We start from the raw sequence: 16,501 nt of genomic DNA, 5'->3' as shown, positions 1-16,501 counted from the left end.
ATATTTATGTATACCCCTCCATCCTTGTAAAAAAAAAATCAACCTTGTATTTTGTTTCTAATTACAATTAGTAGACCGATGTATTCATTTAAATATCATTTGGGTCATTTATTTCATTCCAAGATGCAAGGATTGGAGAAGTGAGGTTCAGATCAAGACACATGAAAAGAAAGCACCGCTCGGCTTGTTGGCTGTGTGACGATTAGGTTAGCATGATCTTCATGTTCCTGGACTCACATCTTCATATTTTGAATATATTCTGTTTATTAGGAAAATTATTTCTCATCACTTTATAAATATATAAAAATAATTAAATAAAATTTCAATTAAATTTTCAATTATTGAATACTTTACCCATGTGGATTCGACCTTAATCGCTCTGTGGTTGTAACAACAATTGTAGATATTGTTGTATAAATCAGAAGCCGTAATGTCATAAATTATTATAATTTCTCAAAGACAAGTGAAGAACAATCTTAATATTCCAGTCTCGATATTTTCCTTTATAAAGCTGGTGAGTACGAGTGCATGATAAAGCTGGTGAGGTCCAAATATCCACAGGCTATGATTGGTTGTGGCAACCAATGAGAAAGGTGGTGATGGCACACGCCATCGTGACTCGTCGAAGGAGTCATCCAAGCCGTCGCTGCCGTCATCGACAGCCCAGGTGAAGCATGCTCATTTTATCGCATTTTGATTTCCCTCGTCTTCGTAGTCGCATTTTGTGTTTTTAGCGTTCGTTGAGTCGTCTACATCCAATTGGACCCCCTCCCTTGTCTTTTCCCCTCTTTTCTTTTTATGTCTGTTTTCACCCTTGTGTAATAGGGGCCCATTATATAAGGGCCCCCTTAATGGACAATTATCCCCCCCCCCCTTGTGTCCTCCTAGGGCCCAATCAGCTTCTCCCCCTTATAAAGGAAGAGGGGCACCCTATGAGAAGATCAGAAGAGGAAGAATATTGTTGAAGTGTTGTGTTTGTTCTGTTCTGGTCTCACCCCTCGTTTAGAGAGAAAGAGGGGGAAGGAGAGAGAGGAGAAGGCCAGGAGGGAGCTGGACAGGACGCCAACGAAGAGAAGGAAGATCTCCCTCTCAATCTACCCTACGGGGCGCCTGATTTCCCCCAAATTATCGTGGGATTTCTATCGCCCAAGGAGAATTGTGGGAACGGCCCTTGCTGACCGGCGTGCGCTGTGCAATTCCGGCTGAATATCACTCTCGATGATCAAAGATAATGCCCAATTGCGTCAAACGACTGCAATCGACCCAAAAGGGTGAGCAGAGGGTGGGAGAACGGGAAATTCACCCGGTCATCGCCGAGACAGACTGATCCCCTTGGTTCGATCGCATCCACACCGTCGGATTCCCGATACCCGCCGACTTCTTGGTGGATTCTTGGTGGATCAACGCTCTTGGTGACCTTGAGACCTGAAGGGAGCTGGACAGGACGCCAGGAAGGGAGAAGGAAGAACTCCCTCTCGACGAGGTGCAAGAGGACCCCGCCCTGGTCGCATGACTAGAGGTCTGAGATCCTGATTGGAACTCCAGCTGGACTGAGGGCTCCCGGCGAGACTGGCTCCCCACCAGCGTCGCTAATCGCCCAGGAAGTTCCACCAACCAAAGAATAGATCAAATTCTGCCGGTCGCTTGATCACCAGAACTGTCCTTCACAACGAGCTACAACCTTGCTCACTATCGATCGTCGACCGTCTTAGGCACCCGAACCAGCAGTCGATCAACCGCTTTCACACCATCGCTCCGCCAGTCCCAGCAGGCTAGCTCGAGCCGTGCCCACACCGTTGGTTCCCCTTGCCATCTCCTCTCCTCCGACCCCTCGTTGTAGCTCCCGCGACGTGCAGCAAGTTGAGCCGCCAACCCCACCCGCTCCGCCTGCAGCAATTGTCGACGAATTTGCACAATGAGCCACGCGCCGACGAGGTACGCCATCCTCAGACTTGCTTGGTATATTATCCTATGCAGTATACTTTCGTCTTAACTCCATCGCGCTCGGGCTAGGTAGGTGAGAGAGGAAAATGGAGAGTTAAATACGAGTACAATTGAGAGTCATACCAATACGGATGAGTACGTCCGTTACGTGTGAGCCCTACGGGCTGATTCCGTTCAGCCCGTTGACATCGTCATTTTCTCCAACGAGGTTCGAGAGGCCACCGTTGTTGTCTCTTGGCGACCTCGTCTAAGCTCAGAGCTCGACGCCTCCCTCGTGTCGGAGCCTGCACGTGCGACACGTAGGACGCATCACTCACATTGCATTGTAGTTACATCTACCCAATTAGGGTTTATCCGTTGGACAAACACACCGTCGACGTCCGACACCACTATCTAGGTACCGAGCCATCATCCTTGGTACCAACCAGACGACGTTCGGCATCAAATTGGAATCAAGGCATCATCTCAATACCTGTCCAGACGACACCGTCCTCGTCCATCATCAGGTGGTCAACTGTTATGGGAGGGGTTCATAGCTGCTGTTAATTGTTATTGTTCAATCTTCTATCTATGAAGTTGTGGAAAACCAGGGTAAGTATCTCAATATCCTCCCCTACTCGTGGCCCCTGTTGGTTGGGCAATGGTTTCTGATGACGGGAACAGGTAGAATCAATGTAATGGTGTCCGAAGCTTCCTTTAGAAGCAAGCAAATTTATCAGCAACGTTCATAAGTCATTTATGCCAGTATCTTCTATTTTTTAACGATGCAACCAATGAAAGATCTAATAAAAAGTCTGGGAAACCACATCTGATTGCAAAATTCAGAAGAATGAATTTTATAACTATACACCATAGAAGCTCAACGGGCATCTAAATTTGCACCAGAAACCAGGACACAAATTGGTAACACACCAAATTTTGGGGTCCTCAGTCAATGTCCCTCTCCTTTGAATCATGAAATTAGGGTGGCCTAAGTAACTTTGAACATATACTGGATGAATTTTAGTGTATATTCCTAGTTGAAATTTCTTTGGAACCAAAGTAGCTAAGATATATTTTTTGAGGCATTTTATGTAACATTTGGCTTATCACTCTAACTTATAATTTTATGCATATTTTATCTTCAAATTAGATTAGAAGTACATAAAATAACTTGCAAATCTATATAGCTATCCCGATTGTGATTACTCCAAGGTAATCACACCCTATTTTTCCCTCTAATTACATATATCTGTATCTTACGAGAGATTAACTATTTTTTCTCTCCAGTCCCCATATAAATTTCATATAAATGCTTTATATTTTAAAAATTATGCTAAATCTCTATTTCTCCTTCTCAACTTCCTAATTAGTAGACTATAGTTTGTCTCCCAATTTATCTCTTCATGAACATTATAATTACACTATCATCTTCTTACTCTATTGATCATATTTATGACTGAGACTTAAGTCATGGTTTCTTAGTTTTATTACTTGTCACCTTACGACTGAGTGAAAAAATAATGAGTTTCATTGATAAAAAAAACTTGAATACAATGACATAAAAGTTGCAGCCCTAAAAGTATCCATGGGTTCAATCACCAATAGGTAGTCAACATGAAAGACGCCCATGGTATGTGGTCCTCGAGAACACGAACTATAAGTTGATGACTGGATTAGTATGTATAAATTAATTATTTCCTCCTTTTTATTTGCGTGATGATACGCTCAGCATATATTTTACACATGTAAAATAGATCAATATCTATTACTCATTTGGAAAATATGAGATACATAAAAATTCATTGATTCAGGATCTAAGGTGAATTTGCTGCCAAAACAAAGGGCTCTACCCTTGGAAGTTCTATGGATCCGTCACGTATGATAGATCGAACGGGAAATCATGTTAGCTATTGGTTTATTATTGTTCTATGACATATTTTGTGTAAATATTTAAGAACATATTTAAATTAGTACGTCAAAATCTGATTTTTATAAATTTCCAACATTTTCATTGTTTTAGGTTTTCAGATTTCAGGGCAATCAAAATAAGTTCAGTCTCAATCCCAAAACATTTCCACATATTCTCATCCAAAACTGTGAATAAAATGATTCAAAATTGTAAAAAAGCATTATGGACGATCTTGGGCGTAACAACAAAGAAAATTGTCTAAGATTGTATAAAAACCAAAATATTATGTGATTCTAAGATGTCTAAGCACACCACTCACAATAATTCCACCTTTTATGCACGGTCCTTCTCTAAAGACACATGAAAACACTCATCTGCTCTTAATGCAGAAAAACAAAAGAAGTGGTAGTAGTATCATTGAGTAATTGGGTCACACTTGATTACTCGCAAGATCAATGACTTAATCTTGACATTCCACATATTCTCATCTAAACATTATGCATACAAATGGCTCATATTTTTTTATAAACCGTATGGACGACCTTGTGCACACCAGCATAGAGAATTCTAAAGTTTCAAAAATAATTTTGGGTTTATAAATTTGACTGTATCGTTTAATTTATACAATATTAAAGCCACCAGCTAAGCATTTTACAGATCACATGAATGGTGGACAGGAGAAATATTTTCTAGATATTTGGCACTAATTATTGATTTAAAGAAACATGGTAAAGATAGTCCTCACTTCCAAAAATACCGTGAACAATAAAACCAAACTATTATGTGAATATAAGAGTTCTACACATATCACTCACAATAAGTCAACCTCTTATCCATGCCCCTGCTCTACAAACACTTGAAAAAACACATGTTCTCTTAATGCAGGATTACCAAAACAATTGATAAATTATATAATTAAACCCGGATGACACCCGAAAAATGCAAAAATAAATGACTCAATCTTGACATTCCCACCTCTTTGATTTCATCCAACTTTCCACAGCATGGATTTTACATAAGAAGCAGCCTCATTTCATACACGTTTTGGGTGTCTACACACACCCTCGTCAATTTCATCAAACTTTCTACCTCATGGATGTTACATAAGAAGCAACTTCATTTAATACAAGGTTCGTATCTCTAAAATATTTGTTTATATTCACATAACCGAAAACACTAAAAAAGTGATAATTACATCATTGGATATCCCAGGTCACATACAAATAATGCAAGATTAACGATTGAATGTTGCCATTCCCTCATTGAATTCATGCAACTTTATGTCTTACAGATTTTACATGCGTAGCAACCACAATTTGTACAAGGTTAGCATCTCTAAAATATTGGTTTATATTGACATAACCGAAAAAACTAAAAAAAGTTTATAATTATAACATTGGATATCCCATGTCACACACAAATAATGGAAGATCAATGACTTAACATAGACATTCCCTCTTCAATTTCATGCATTTTTCTACCTCATGGATTTTACATAAGTAGCAACCTCATTTCATGCAAGGTTAACTTCTTTTAAATATTGGTTTATATTGACACAAGTGAAAACACTAAAAAAGTGATAATTGCATCATTGGATATCCCAGGTCACACACAACTTAACATAGGCATTCCTTCATCAATTTCATGCAACTTTCTACCTCATGGATTTTACATAAGTAGCAACCTCATTTCATACAAGGTTACCTTCTCTTAATGAAGAAACCTCATTGACTTTACTCAAGTGACAAGTATAGTTCCAGATCGTCCAGGACATGGATGATGGATGGGACAGGATGAAAATCATCCCATCCAACATCCGGATATTTCAACTTCGTCCAAACCGTGCCGTCCGGGGATTTGTCCATGGAAGAAAAAAATCGTTGTCATCCGGACTTTGCCAGTTTTGTCCCATCCAGGGAAAAACCTTCCCGTCCCTCGTCCCGGATGTAAAAAATCACGTTTTAAATTTTTAATATATTTTTATAAGTTCTTTAAGGAAATATGGAAAAGAAAGCAATGGGACTTATGTAAAATTATGTTTAAGCATCATCAGTTTGCGCGTGCAAAAAATAAAAACGAATCGTTGATGCAAAATGTGAAAGAATTGATTAATCGATGCAGCATGGTAAGATCTCAACTCTCGGAAGCAAATCCGACAGATTTTCATCCATCCCTTACCGTCCGAGACCTCCGGACAGGATGGTTTTTTTCTCCGACGATAGGAAATCGTCCTGTCCGTTCGTCTCAGGATGAGTTTACGTCCCGGTTTTTGTCCAATCTCGTGGATGGGACAATTTTTCCGTCATGGGATGAAAAAATCGTCCCATCACGTCCCTGCACTTATAGATTAAGGATGCAGACGAGACGATTTTTTCATCCTCGGACAAACAAATTGTCCCGTCCAAGGGAATAGACGAATTCCAGGACAAAAATTTGTCCAAGGGACGGCTGGACAGGACATTTTTCATCCCATAGGACAAAAAAACTGTCCGTTTGAAAGAGTCGGAAGGTGGACGGACGAAAGCTGGACGAATTATTAATTAAATTTTTTGATAAAATTCCCAAAAAATATTTGTTTTTATTTGAAATCGTGGAAAAGTAAATATTTAATCCCTCATTAATTAGGAATAAAATCTAATTTTCCACATGACGTTATCATCATATTATACGAATTAACTGTGATAAATTAGTACTTTAACACATAATTACGGTAAAATCTGATTTTCATATACCATTTATCCTTTTGATTAATTTCCTGAAGAATGCAATTAAGTTTTTGAGAGATGTAAAAATTTCATTATTTAAACCCCACCATTACAAAATTATTTTTATTACAATGGTGTCTTTTTTCAAGTTAGTTATTGAAATCTTTGTAAAACTTAATTCTGAAAAATTCAATAGATTTTTACATAATAGAAAGTTGAAGTTAAAATTCCTTATTTAAATTCCAGATGAATGGCAATATTTCATAATTTAATCCCCAACTTGATCAATCTAATGAAATAGTGTTTGAAGAAGTCATTTCCAATTTAGAAAGATGGGTATTCCATCATGGAACTTCCATGTTTAAATATGTCACATGGTATGCATAATTGATCATATTTTTAAAATACTTTTATCTCCATCTTAAATTGAAATGGCTAAATATGTTGTAATAGAAAATTTCAGATATTTCTTACGTCCACCCTTTGAAATGTCTGTTAGAGTTAAAAGGAAAGCACATGGACTAAAATGTAAAAAAAAATTCAGAGTAGGGCTAGATGGGGTGTCCATCCATCACATCAAAGGTGAACCAGAAAGTAGGCATCGTTTTTTCAGAATCTGAGAGAGAATAATGATGTTGAGTTCATGCAGCCATCCATCCAGCTCGCTCAAAATCACCTTCACTATGGTGTAGAATGGCGGTGTTAAGATGGTCATCTCACCTCTCGTGGTTTTAGGCATTCCACACTGAAATCATATCAACAACATAAGGAAACATACTAAAATTGTTGATTCAAACATGAATTTGAATGTGATCAATGGGTAAAAAAGATTGATTGATGCAAATTGCTACCGATGGAAAATGGTTGACTAGCTTTTTTGTAAATGTCTCATCCTATTAATGAACGTAGAGGACAACCCTAAAAGTTTGATTCAGAAAACGTAAAGATCAAATATTGATTCAGATATCCAAACATCTTGTCAAAAATCTAATGGAATGCACAATGTTTCTGATACAAATAGACGCCATTGCACCTTTTGTCCACACTAAACAATATTAGTTTCAAATTCATTATTGAGGAAATTATTTCAGTTGTAAGATGGTATGTCCTAAGCATTGTTCGATTATTTTCTTGATCAAAGTTGACAAAGCTCCAGATTAGGTTCCCTGAAGATTTGATTCATGAATGGGTTGTGGAGTTCAGAAGTGGCTCATTATCTAAAACAAAAAAAGCTCAAAGGATATCCAATTCACTATGCAGAAATCTTTTGAAGTTGCAAGAAAGACTCATACAAAATTCCTGATTAACCACTTCTCTATGGATATTAGATTGGAATACATTTGGCAAAGACAAGTTCTAGAATCTATGGAGATGAGAAATGAAATGTCCAGGTAATGAAAGAGAAATTTGAATTAATACATCAGAAATATCTACAATAATTTTCAGATAAGAAATAAGATTTCCAGAATTTCATTTGGAAGACAGACATTTGACAAATGATCGCCAAAGAAAGATTCAAAATCTCACAGCAAAAACAAATTCAAAATTTGGGAAATGAAGATGAGAGAAAAATTTGAAATTGCATATTATAAATAGAAATTTTTAATTTCACATTAGAAACAGAATTTTGAGACATTAAGATCAGATCTAAGAAAAAAGAGTTTCAAAATATCACATTAGTGGGAGAGTTTGCATTGCAGGTGAAGGACAGATATTTGCAAAATGAAGATCAGGTATAGATTCAAAATTGCATTTCAGAAACAGATGTTGAAAATTCCAGATGAAAAACATAAATTTGAGAAATGTAGAAAAGTGAGAAATCAAAAATGCAGTTCCATCGTTAATTTTTAGAGCATTTAAAATCACAGATGGGGAAAGGTGGAAAAAAGCAGCAAGGATGGGTTACTAGCACAACTTACAGTAAGCATTAGAATGTAGCAGCAATGTAACCCGTCCACTGCCTTCCTGTTTTTCCTCCCTTACTCTATTGCGTGGAAAGGAGAGAGTTAAGGAAAAGAAGCATGCTCAGGCAGAGGTCAGAAAGCGATATAACATGACACACCATCACAAAAGTTGTTGTCATCGACAGAGTCATCATCAGAGTCAGACGAGTACTGGTCTATGCGACGTAACCATGCACGAAGCATCATCATCATCTCAATGCTCTCTACATCTAGGTGTGATCTTCGATACATGGTGATGCCTCGGCCAACTGAAAAAAGCCGCTCCATCGGTGCACTCGTCGGGCTTCTGGCAATAAATTAGGACACAATTTTCATCAAGTTCAGGAAGTATTGTGTTCTGACGTCCTTCCACCAGTTTAGTGGATTATCATCCTCCTCACTGCACGAGATGTTTAGATACTTGTCAAGCTCTTGTATGGGCATTGAGCGTGGTCTCTGACTCTTGCACGGACGCCTATATTGTTGCTTGGAGGATACATAATGTTGCGAACGGCGTCTTTTAGATGGTTCACCCTGCTCCGAATCACATTTAGTTGCTTTTGTATTACACTCGTAGTCTAAAAGATCGCCAAGATAGGAAAGCACATCTTGGCGATAAGACGGATGCACAACGTCTATTTTGGAGAATGGATCAAATGTCATTGCCGTCACCACTGTATGATTGCCCCAAAGGACCATTGCATACTGCATCAACTTGCTATGCATAGCACTACACACCGAATGCAACGCAACCCTCCATTCAGCATCCAAGGCTGGCCCAGCACCATACATAGCCCGCTCAAGTTGAGTCTTAAGCTCTACGATCAATGATGTTGCCTCACTGATTGGCAATTTCTTCGCCAAACACACAAAGTCAGAACCTTGGCACAATGGGCCAAGGATGTGCAGATATTCATCCATCAACTCCCAGTCCTCCTGACATAGGGCATAATCTTTAGTCTACGTTGAAAGGAACCTAACGCCCATATGGTCCAGTAGCTCTCTCTTGGCAAGAGTGCACTCTAACATAAAAAAATTGGAGTTCCAGCGCATTAGGCAGTCAACCTTTATCTTGATCAAGTTCGAGAGCTCAAACATTTTTCACATATCAACATATTTCCCCATTCATTGTGTGGATCCCTGAATTGCATTGACGATGTCTCTCACACGTGAAATGACTATCCCCAAAGGTGCAACCATCATCATAGCATATTCATCAACTTGTAATTCAGTCGGTTCAACTTGTCCAATGCTGTATATGTGTGAAAATCTCAGACGCGTAGCGTATTACTTCTTGGCTCCTCGGGATAACGAATGATCTTCAGTCTGGCCTGGACTACGAGGTTGAGTTCATGGTCAACGCATGGTATACGGTCTTCAGTTGATCCATCGTGAATTGCGGGTGTACGGTCTTCAGTTGATCTACAATAGAGGCCAGCATCGTTCTGTTGTTAGAGACATTGTCCGTAGTGATGTCACATAGCTTTGACTCAATGACATATTCATATGCAACTTCCACGATAATCCTCACCAAGTTGGTGTCGCAATGGGATCCCTTGATCCGTCGGATGGCAAGGAGTAGCTCACAGAGCTTCCAATCTGTGTCAATCTAGTGGGCAATGACACCTAAAAGGGCGAGGTTATTTTGTGATGTCCAAGCATCCATGGTACGAGAGACAATGTAGACAAACATCTCTATTAATTTCCCTTTGACTTCTCTATACATGTTAGAAGCCATTGCTTTGATTGCATCCGGACCAAGGATGTCCCTAACCACTTGTGTCATGTAGAACCATAGTCTTCGGAACGACTTCTTCTCCACAAGTTGCCAAGGAAGATCGTTATCACAGATGAACCTGTCTAACTCCTTCATATGCTCCGCGTTGAATCCGCGTAAGTACAACTTGTGGGATAGTAACTCGTTATCGAATATACTTCTCTAGTTTGTCTATACTCCCTTGAGTTCATCATGAAATTTACGATGTACATTCTCTAGATGTATCCAAAATACATTTTTGCTCTTATCTTTATTCCGCTTGATGATGGCCTTATGGGTGGTGTTAGTGATTGTCCAACCGATATCCGTCCGATATCTGATATTGAAGAATCGATATCCGTTATCCGATATCCGGAAAAAAACTGGGACGGTGTCTGATATCGGATATCGGATATCGGCCGATATCCGTCCATTAGGTCTAGATGGATATCAAAGACGGATATCAAAGGGGTAAGGACGAAACATGTATCAGATATCAGATATCGTATTCGGATATCCGGATATCAAAACCGGCATCCGGATATCGATGTCTGGTATCGACATTAAAAATTGATATTTATCATCACATACGATGGTTTAAGTATATCATCGCACTACACTTTTGATGTATTTTCCACCTCGACCAATATATATTGCTAAATTTTTTGTTTTCTTCCATATGGGATAACAGGATTTGGAGTTTAACAGCAAACTCGACTCTTGTTATGCCATATGGAAGATATTAGAACTCTTGCGCTATATATATGAACCAAGGTGGAATACACTTTAAGTCATATAATAATATTTTAACTAAATAATAACTATATTTTAAGGCCGTTATATATGTAATATATTTACTTCCTCGTCTAATAAATACAACTAAAATTTTCTATTTTCTTCCATATGGGATAAAAGGATTCGGAGTTTGTTGTTAAACTCCGAATCTTGTTATCCCATATGGAAGAAAAAAAAAGATTCGGCTTTATATACTAAAAGGGCCACTTCATAAATCAAAGATCTCTCAGACTGCCCCATGTGCACGTTGATCCATTCAAACAGATGCACAATGATCGATTAATTATATTTTTATATAACCTCTCTAATTTGGATATTGAAATTCGATATCCGATATCACATCCTCCTCTAGAGACAAAGGCGGATGACGACATCAAGATGGATACCGATACCGGGTATTGTTACTGTAGCAACCGATATCCAACATCCAATATCCACATATCAGAAAAAATGGATACCAAAAATTTGATTTTTGATATCTAGTACAGCATCCGCCCCGATACCGTAATCTGATATCGGTATCGGGACGGGCAAACCCTAGTGGGGTTATGCGTTTGACAAAGCATACACTTGTACTCGTCCGAGCCAACTTCAACAAATCGCTCTAAAACTTTAGACCGATTGCGTCTTACGCTTCGAGATGAGAAATTCTCATCAACCTCTACAGGATAACACTCTGCGGACACTAACAGCGTAGCCCTAGCTGTTGATTTTGGAGTAGAAGCAGATGTGGCTCCATATCTCTATCAAAAATAATTCACAATATGCAGTCATTCACACAACGGGTGTGACGTGCAATTTTCACAACATACTAGAGATACATTCAAGGATAAAAAAATTGATGGAGATTTAACTAGTTCTTTTAAATACTCTAAAGTTCATAAAAATTTAAAACGCAGAAAATAATGATGCTCTATTAAAATCAGTCAATTGAAGGACAATTATATCAATCAGAACAAACAATCCATCAATGGTATTTACTCCGTAGAATTATCAAATCATAGTCCACTAAGTAGAATGGAGTGATGGATCCATTACAGTTGTGCATATGCGAAGGAGGATGGCTGGAAAGAACCCATTTCTTCTTCTCCATATTGTCAAACCCATTTGGAGACGACCATTGATAACTAATCGCAACTCTTTAACCGATTGAACAAACAAATCATCAACGGATCGATAAACATTCTGGCGGCCTCAAACACGATAATCACATAACACATGCGACAAAATGATATAAATTATAACTAAATAATTGATATACATGTGACAAACTGATATATATATATATACGTATTTTGGGTCGACGACAAAGATGCCAGCATTCAAGAAGCTCCACAACAGATGTGTAGGAATGATCTGAAACATTTGGCAGATTCCATGGGAAAAATACATATAAAATAGCCAAATAAAAATATAGATGTACAAGTCGACTCTTATTTTAATAAGAATAAGAAATGAGATCAGGTGCCTATGCTCGAGTTTTGTTTCGACGGCGGTATTGACGTTGAAAAAATTAAGTGGGTTAAAATTAAGAGATTTAGAAAGACAAAATGATAGATTTAGAAATATGTCAGAGAAAAAAACAGAGGTTGGGCAATATATATGCGTGGAGGATTAACATACAATCACAGTAGTCAGGCAAAAAATGTCTGCACAAAAATTCATTGGAATTACAATAAATGTAAAGTTACAGAAGGTATGCTTTTATAAATCTCAAACTATATATCCTTCTTTCGAAGAACTATGTCTTTGTATAGCACGTTCATTATTTTGAATAGCTTTCAGTGTTGATCCCTTCACTGGATTGTTTTATTGAAACCTTTTGAAAAATATAAATTTCAGTTCATCACGTTAGTTGAATGGTTTGCAATTTTAAAACATTTACTTTACACGGATGTCAAAGTGGATAACAGAAAGCACGAAAGATTACTACTGGTTTGTTTATTACGTTAAGTACCAGCAGAAACAACTGTCCAGTTATGATTTGCATATTCATTACCTCAGTGGAATGTAAAGTAAAATCCTAAGTTAATCATGTAGGATTTCAAACCATGTAAAATTCAGGATCATAACCTTTGCATTCCAACATAAGATATCTTGATTCGTGCACCTTCATGTCACTTTTAAATTAAATATGATATGGAAAACAACAAATAAATATTCCGCATATCAAAATCAAATACCAAAATTTCCTTAGAAACAAATTCACACAATACAAGTTGGTTCATGTTTCCATACAATATCTGTGTAAGGATGGGATGAAAAATATTGCAATTACAAAAAAAGTAATAAAAAACATCGGATCATATGTAAAAATGAACCGCCAGGAAACTCGACATAAGAGAATGATGTGCTTCATCATGTAGCGATAGGTAGTGTGTTTAAACTTTTACCATCCCCTCATCTAGTATCATAAAAAGATTGGGGATCTAATTTTCATTTTAACCCAATCAGTGCAAATTGGTTTCCCATCTAATCATAAGAATCAGATGTACAGCATTATTCCATGTAGTTCATCTTCTCTTAAACGCGTTATGAATGCATTTTATTTGGGTTCAAAGCAATAACTCGATGTTTTAAATTTAAATATTCAAATTAAAAATTTAAGACAGGAGACGAGAATGAAGACGGCTTAAGATAAATTTTATGACATCAATGTTTATGTATGAAAGCATGAGGATAAGAATCACTCTGAATCACGTTCTGAAAGGAGCTCTAGATTTTGGTGCACCATTCCAGTAAGCTTGATCGTTCATCAAGTGAGCGGTAGACACATAACAAGGTAAATGGCATAGCACGAACCTATGGAGAAATATATTGAGAGTCTGTCGTGCGCGAAGGGCGGCGGGAAAATGAAGGCTGCAGCTGGTTGCACCGAAGGGGTGGAGGAGGGTGGCTGCAGCTGTGGTTCCTTCTTCGTCCTTCGAAATCGAACAATTTTCCGAACCAAACATAAGAAAAGTAGGGCGCAATGGGCGCCTTCTTCTTTCAGAATAAAATAAATTTAATTAGTAAAATATATATTTAAATTTTCATCCGGGACGAAGGATGGGATGGTTTTTTCCCAGATGGAACACAAATTTGTCCAGGGATCGACAGGAAGGTTTTTGTATCGTAGGACTAAAAACCGTCCCGTCCTTCCTCCCTGAACTGATTCTGGGCGTCGGACGGACGTACCTCGTTCCGTCCCGTCCATCGTCCACGTGCGGGACAATCCAGAACTATACCTGCACTTAGACATGTTGTTCTCTTCTGTTCATTTTAAACGAAAAAAAAAATTCGCACAAAAGAACCGCACAGGGCCTTGTTCTTTGTGAAGTTCTTTTTTTTCAAAAATGAACAAAATTCTCACTTTCGCACAAAATTAGAACAAAATTCACACAAAGCAAACAAAAAAACCGCACACGGGTCCATGCGATGTTCGCAATGAAAGAACAGACACTATTGGTGACAGCCTTCTATAATTCACCCACTGTCAGGTATACCGCGGTCCACGTTAAGAGGATAGGTTGCACCCTCTTCTCCAATCGAAACCCCTCAAAAACCCTAGGACTGGTAGAACTCCGAAGAACAGTCCCGCTCGATCGAAGCTCGGGAGAGGTCGAATCCATGGCGAGGAAGCGAGATCGGCGGTGAAGAAGAGCTCCCGTCGTCGGGCGATGAAGCTCTGGCGGAGCTTCCTCGGCCGCCATGGCCGCGGCTTCTCCTCGTCCTCTTCCCCGGCGGAGTACCAGCTTCCCTCGGTGACCTGGGGCGCGATCCAGGGCCGCAAGGAGAAGCTCGTCTCGCGCGTGATCATCTCCGACTATCTCCGCTCCCTCGGCGTCGTCGCCGACGAGATCCTCCCCCTGGAGCTCCCCTCCTCGGTCGAGGTCATGCGCGAGCGCTTCGAATTCCTCAGCAAGCTCGGCCTCTCCGTCGCCGACATGAACGCCTATCCCTTGATGCTCGCCTGCAGCGTGCGCAAGAACGTCGTCCCCGTGCTGGGCTACCTCGAGAAGCTCGGCGTGCCGCGATCGAAGATGGCCGATTTCGTGAGGAATTACCCGCAGGTTCTTCACGCCAGCGTCATCGTCGACCTCGCGCCGGTGGCCAAGTTCCTCCGCGGGCTCGACGTGGACCGCCATGACCTCCCCTTCGTGCTCCAGCGCTTCCCCGAGCTCCTGGGCTTCAAGCTCGACGGCACCATGAGCACCTCCGTCGCGTTCCTCGTCTCCGTCGGCGTCCGGCCCCGCGACATCGGCCCCATGGTCACCCAATTCCCCTTCTTCCTCGCCATGAGAGTCGGCAACAGGATCAAGCCCTTCCATGATCTGATGCTGTCCATCGGAATTCCCCGGATGATCATCGCCAGGATGCTCGAGAAGCGGCCGGAGATGCTCGGGTTCGATCTCGAGGAGACGGTGAAGCCCAACCTCGTCGCCTTGGCCGCCGTCGGCGTCCGGCCGGAGACGATCCCGGCCATGGTGGCGCAATTCCCGCAGCTCCTCGGCCTGCCCCTCAAGGCGAAGCTCGCCGCCCAGCAGTTCTTCTTCTCCCACAAGCTCGGCGTCGGCCCCGACGGCTTCGCCGCCACCATGGAGCGGCTCCCCCAGCTCGCCGGCCTTAACCCGAGCCTGATCTCGAAGCCGGCAGAGTTCCTCCGCGGGCGGGGGCTCTCCGGCGAGGCGGTGGCGGCGATGGTGACGAGGTGCCCGCAGCTCTTGGTCCTCAGGGTGGAGATGATGAAGAGGAGCTTCTTCTTCTTCAAGGCTGAGATGCAGAGGCCTTTGAAGGAGCTGGTGGAATTCCCAGAATTCTTCACCTACAGCTTGGAGAGCAGAGTGAGGCCTCGCCACGAGAGGGTCAAGGAGAAGGGTATCAAGTGCGGCCTCGACTGGTTCTTGAATTGCAGTGATCGGAGGTTTGAGGAGAGGATGAAGGCGGTTGTCATGGAGAGGGAGGTCCCGGGGCCGAGCTTCGTGATGGGGGGGAAGCTTCCCTCGCCAGAGGCAGCAGCAGCGGCAGCGGCGGTGCCGGAGGACGACGATGACGATGACGATGATGATGAGGTACTCTACAGAAGAACCCTTGCCCTGCGTTGACCATGATCAGAATTATCAGATCATGCAAGAACTTGAAAGGATATGGGCGAGTGAGTGCGTATTGATTCATGGGAGTCGAATTATAGAAAAAACCCTTGCCCTGCGTTGACCACGATCAGAATTCTCAGAGCATGCAAGAACATGAAAGGATATGGTTGAGTAAGTTCAATGATTCATGGGAGTCCAATTATAGAAAGAAACCTTGCCTTGCGTTGACCATGATCAGAATTATCGGGTCAAGCAAGAACATGAAAGGATATGGGTGAGTGAGTGAGTGTGTATTGATTCATGAGAATCGAATTATACAAAAAACCCTTGCCCTGCGTTGACCATGATCAGAATTATCAGAGCATTCAGGAACATGAAAGGATATGGGTGAGTGA

General features: G+C 40.6%; 1 protein-coding gene across 1 annotated transcript; it reads left to right on the top strand.

Moving 5' to 3' along the window:
* Window positions 1-14,562: 14,562 nt before the first annotated feature.
* Window positions 14,563-16,287, top strand: LOC144711446 (Mitochondrial transcription termination factor family protein). Its single transcript, XM_078585455.1, has one exon. The coding sequence runs from the start codon at window positions 14,694-14,696 to the stop codon at window positions 16,116-16,118; it is 1,425 nt and encodes a 474-aa protein (XP_078441581.1). The 5' UTR covers window positions 14,563-14,693; the 3' UTR covers window positions 16,119-16,287.
* The last annotated feature ends 214 nt before the right edge of the window (window positions 16,288-16,501 follow it).

This window comes from Wolffia australiana, chromosome 13 (genome assembly GCF_029677425.1).
Source record: "Wolffia australiana isolate 7733 chromosome 13, ASM2967742v1".
Taxonomy (NCBI): Eukaryota; Viridiplantae; Streptophyta; class Magnoliopsida; order Alismatales; family Araceae; genus Wolffia; species Wolffia australiana.
The sequence above is the reverse complement of the archived record's forward strand: the minus strand, read 5'-3'. Positions and strand labels throughout refer to the sequence as shown.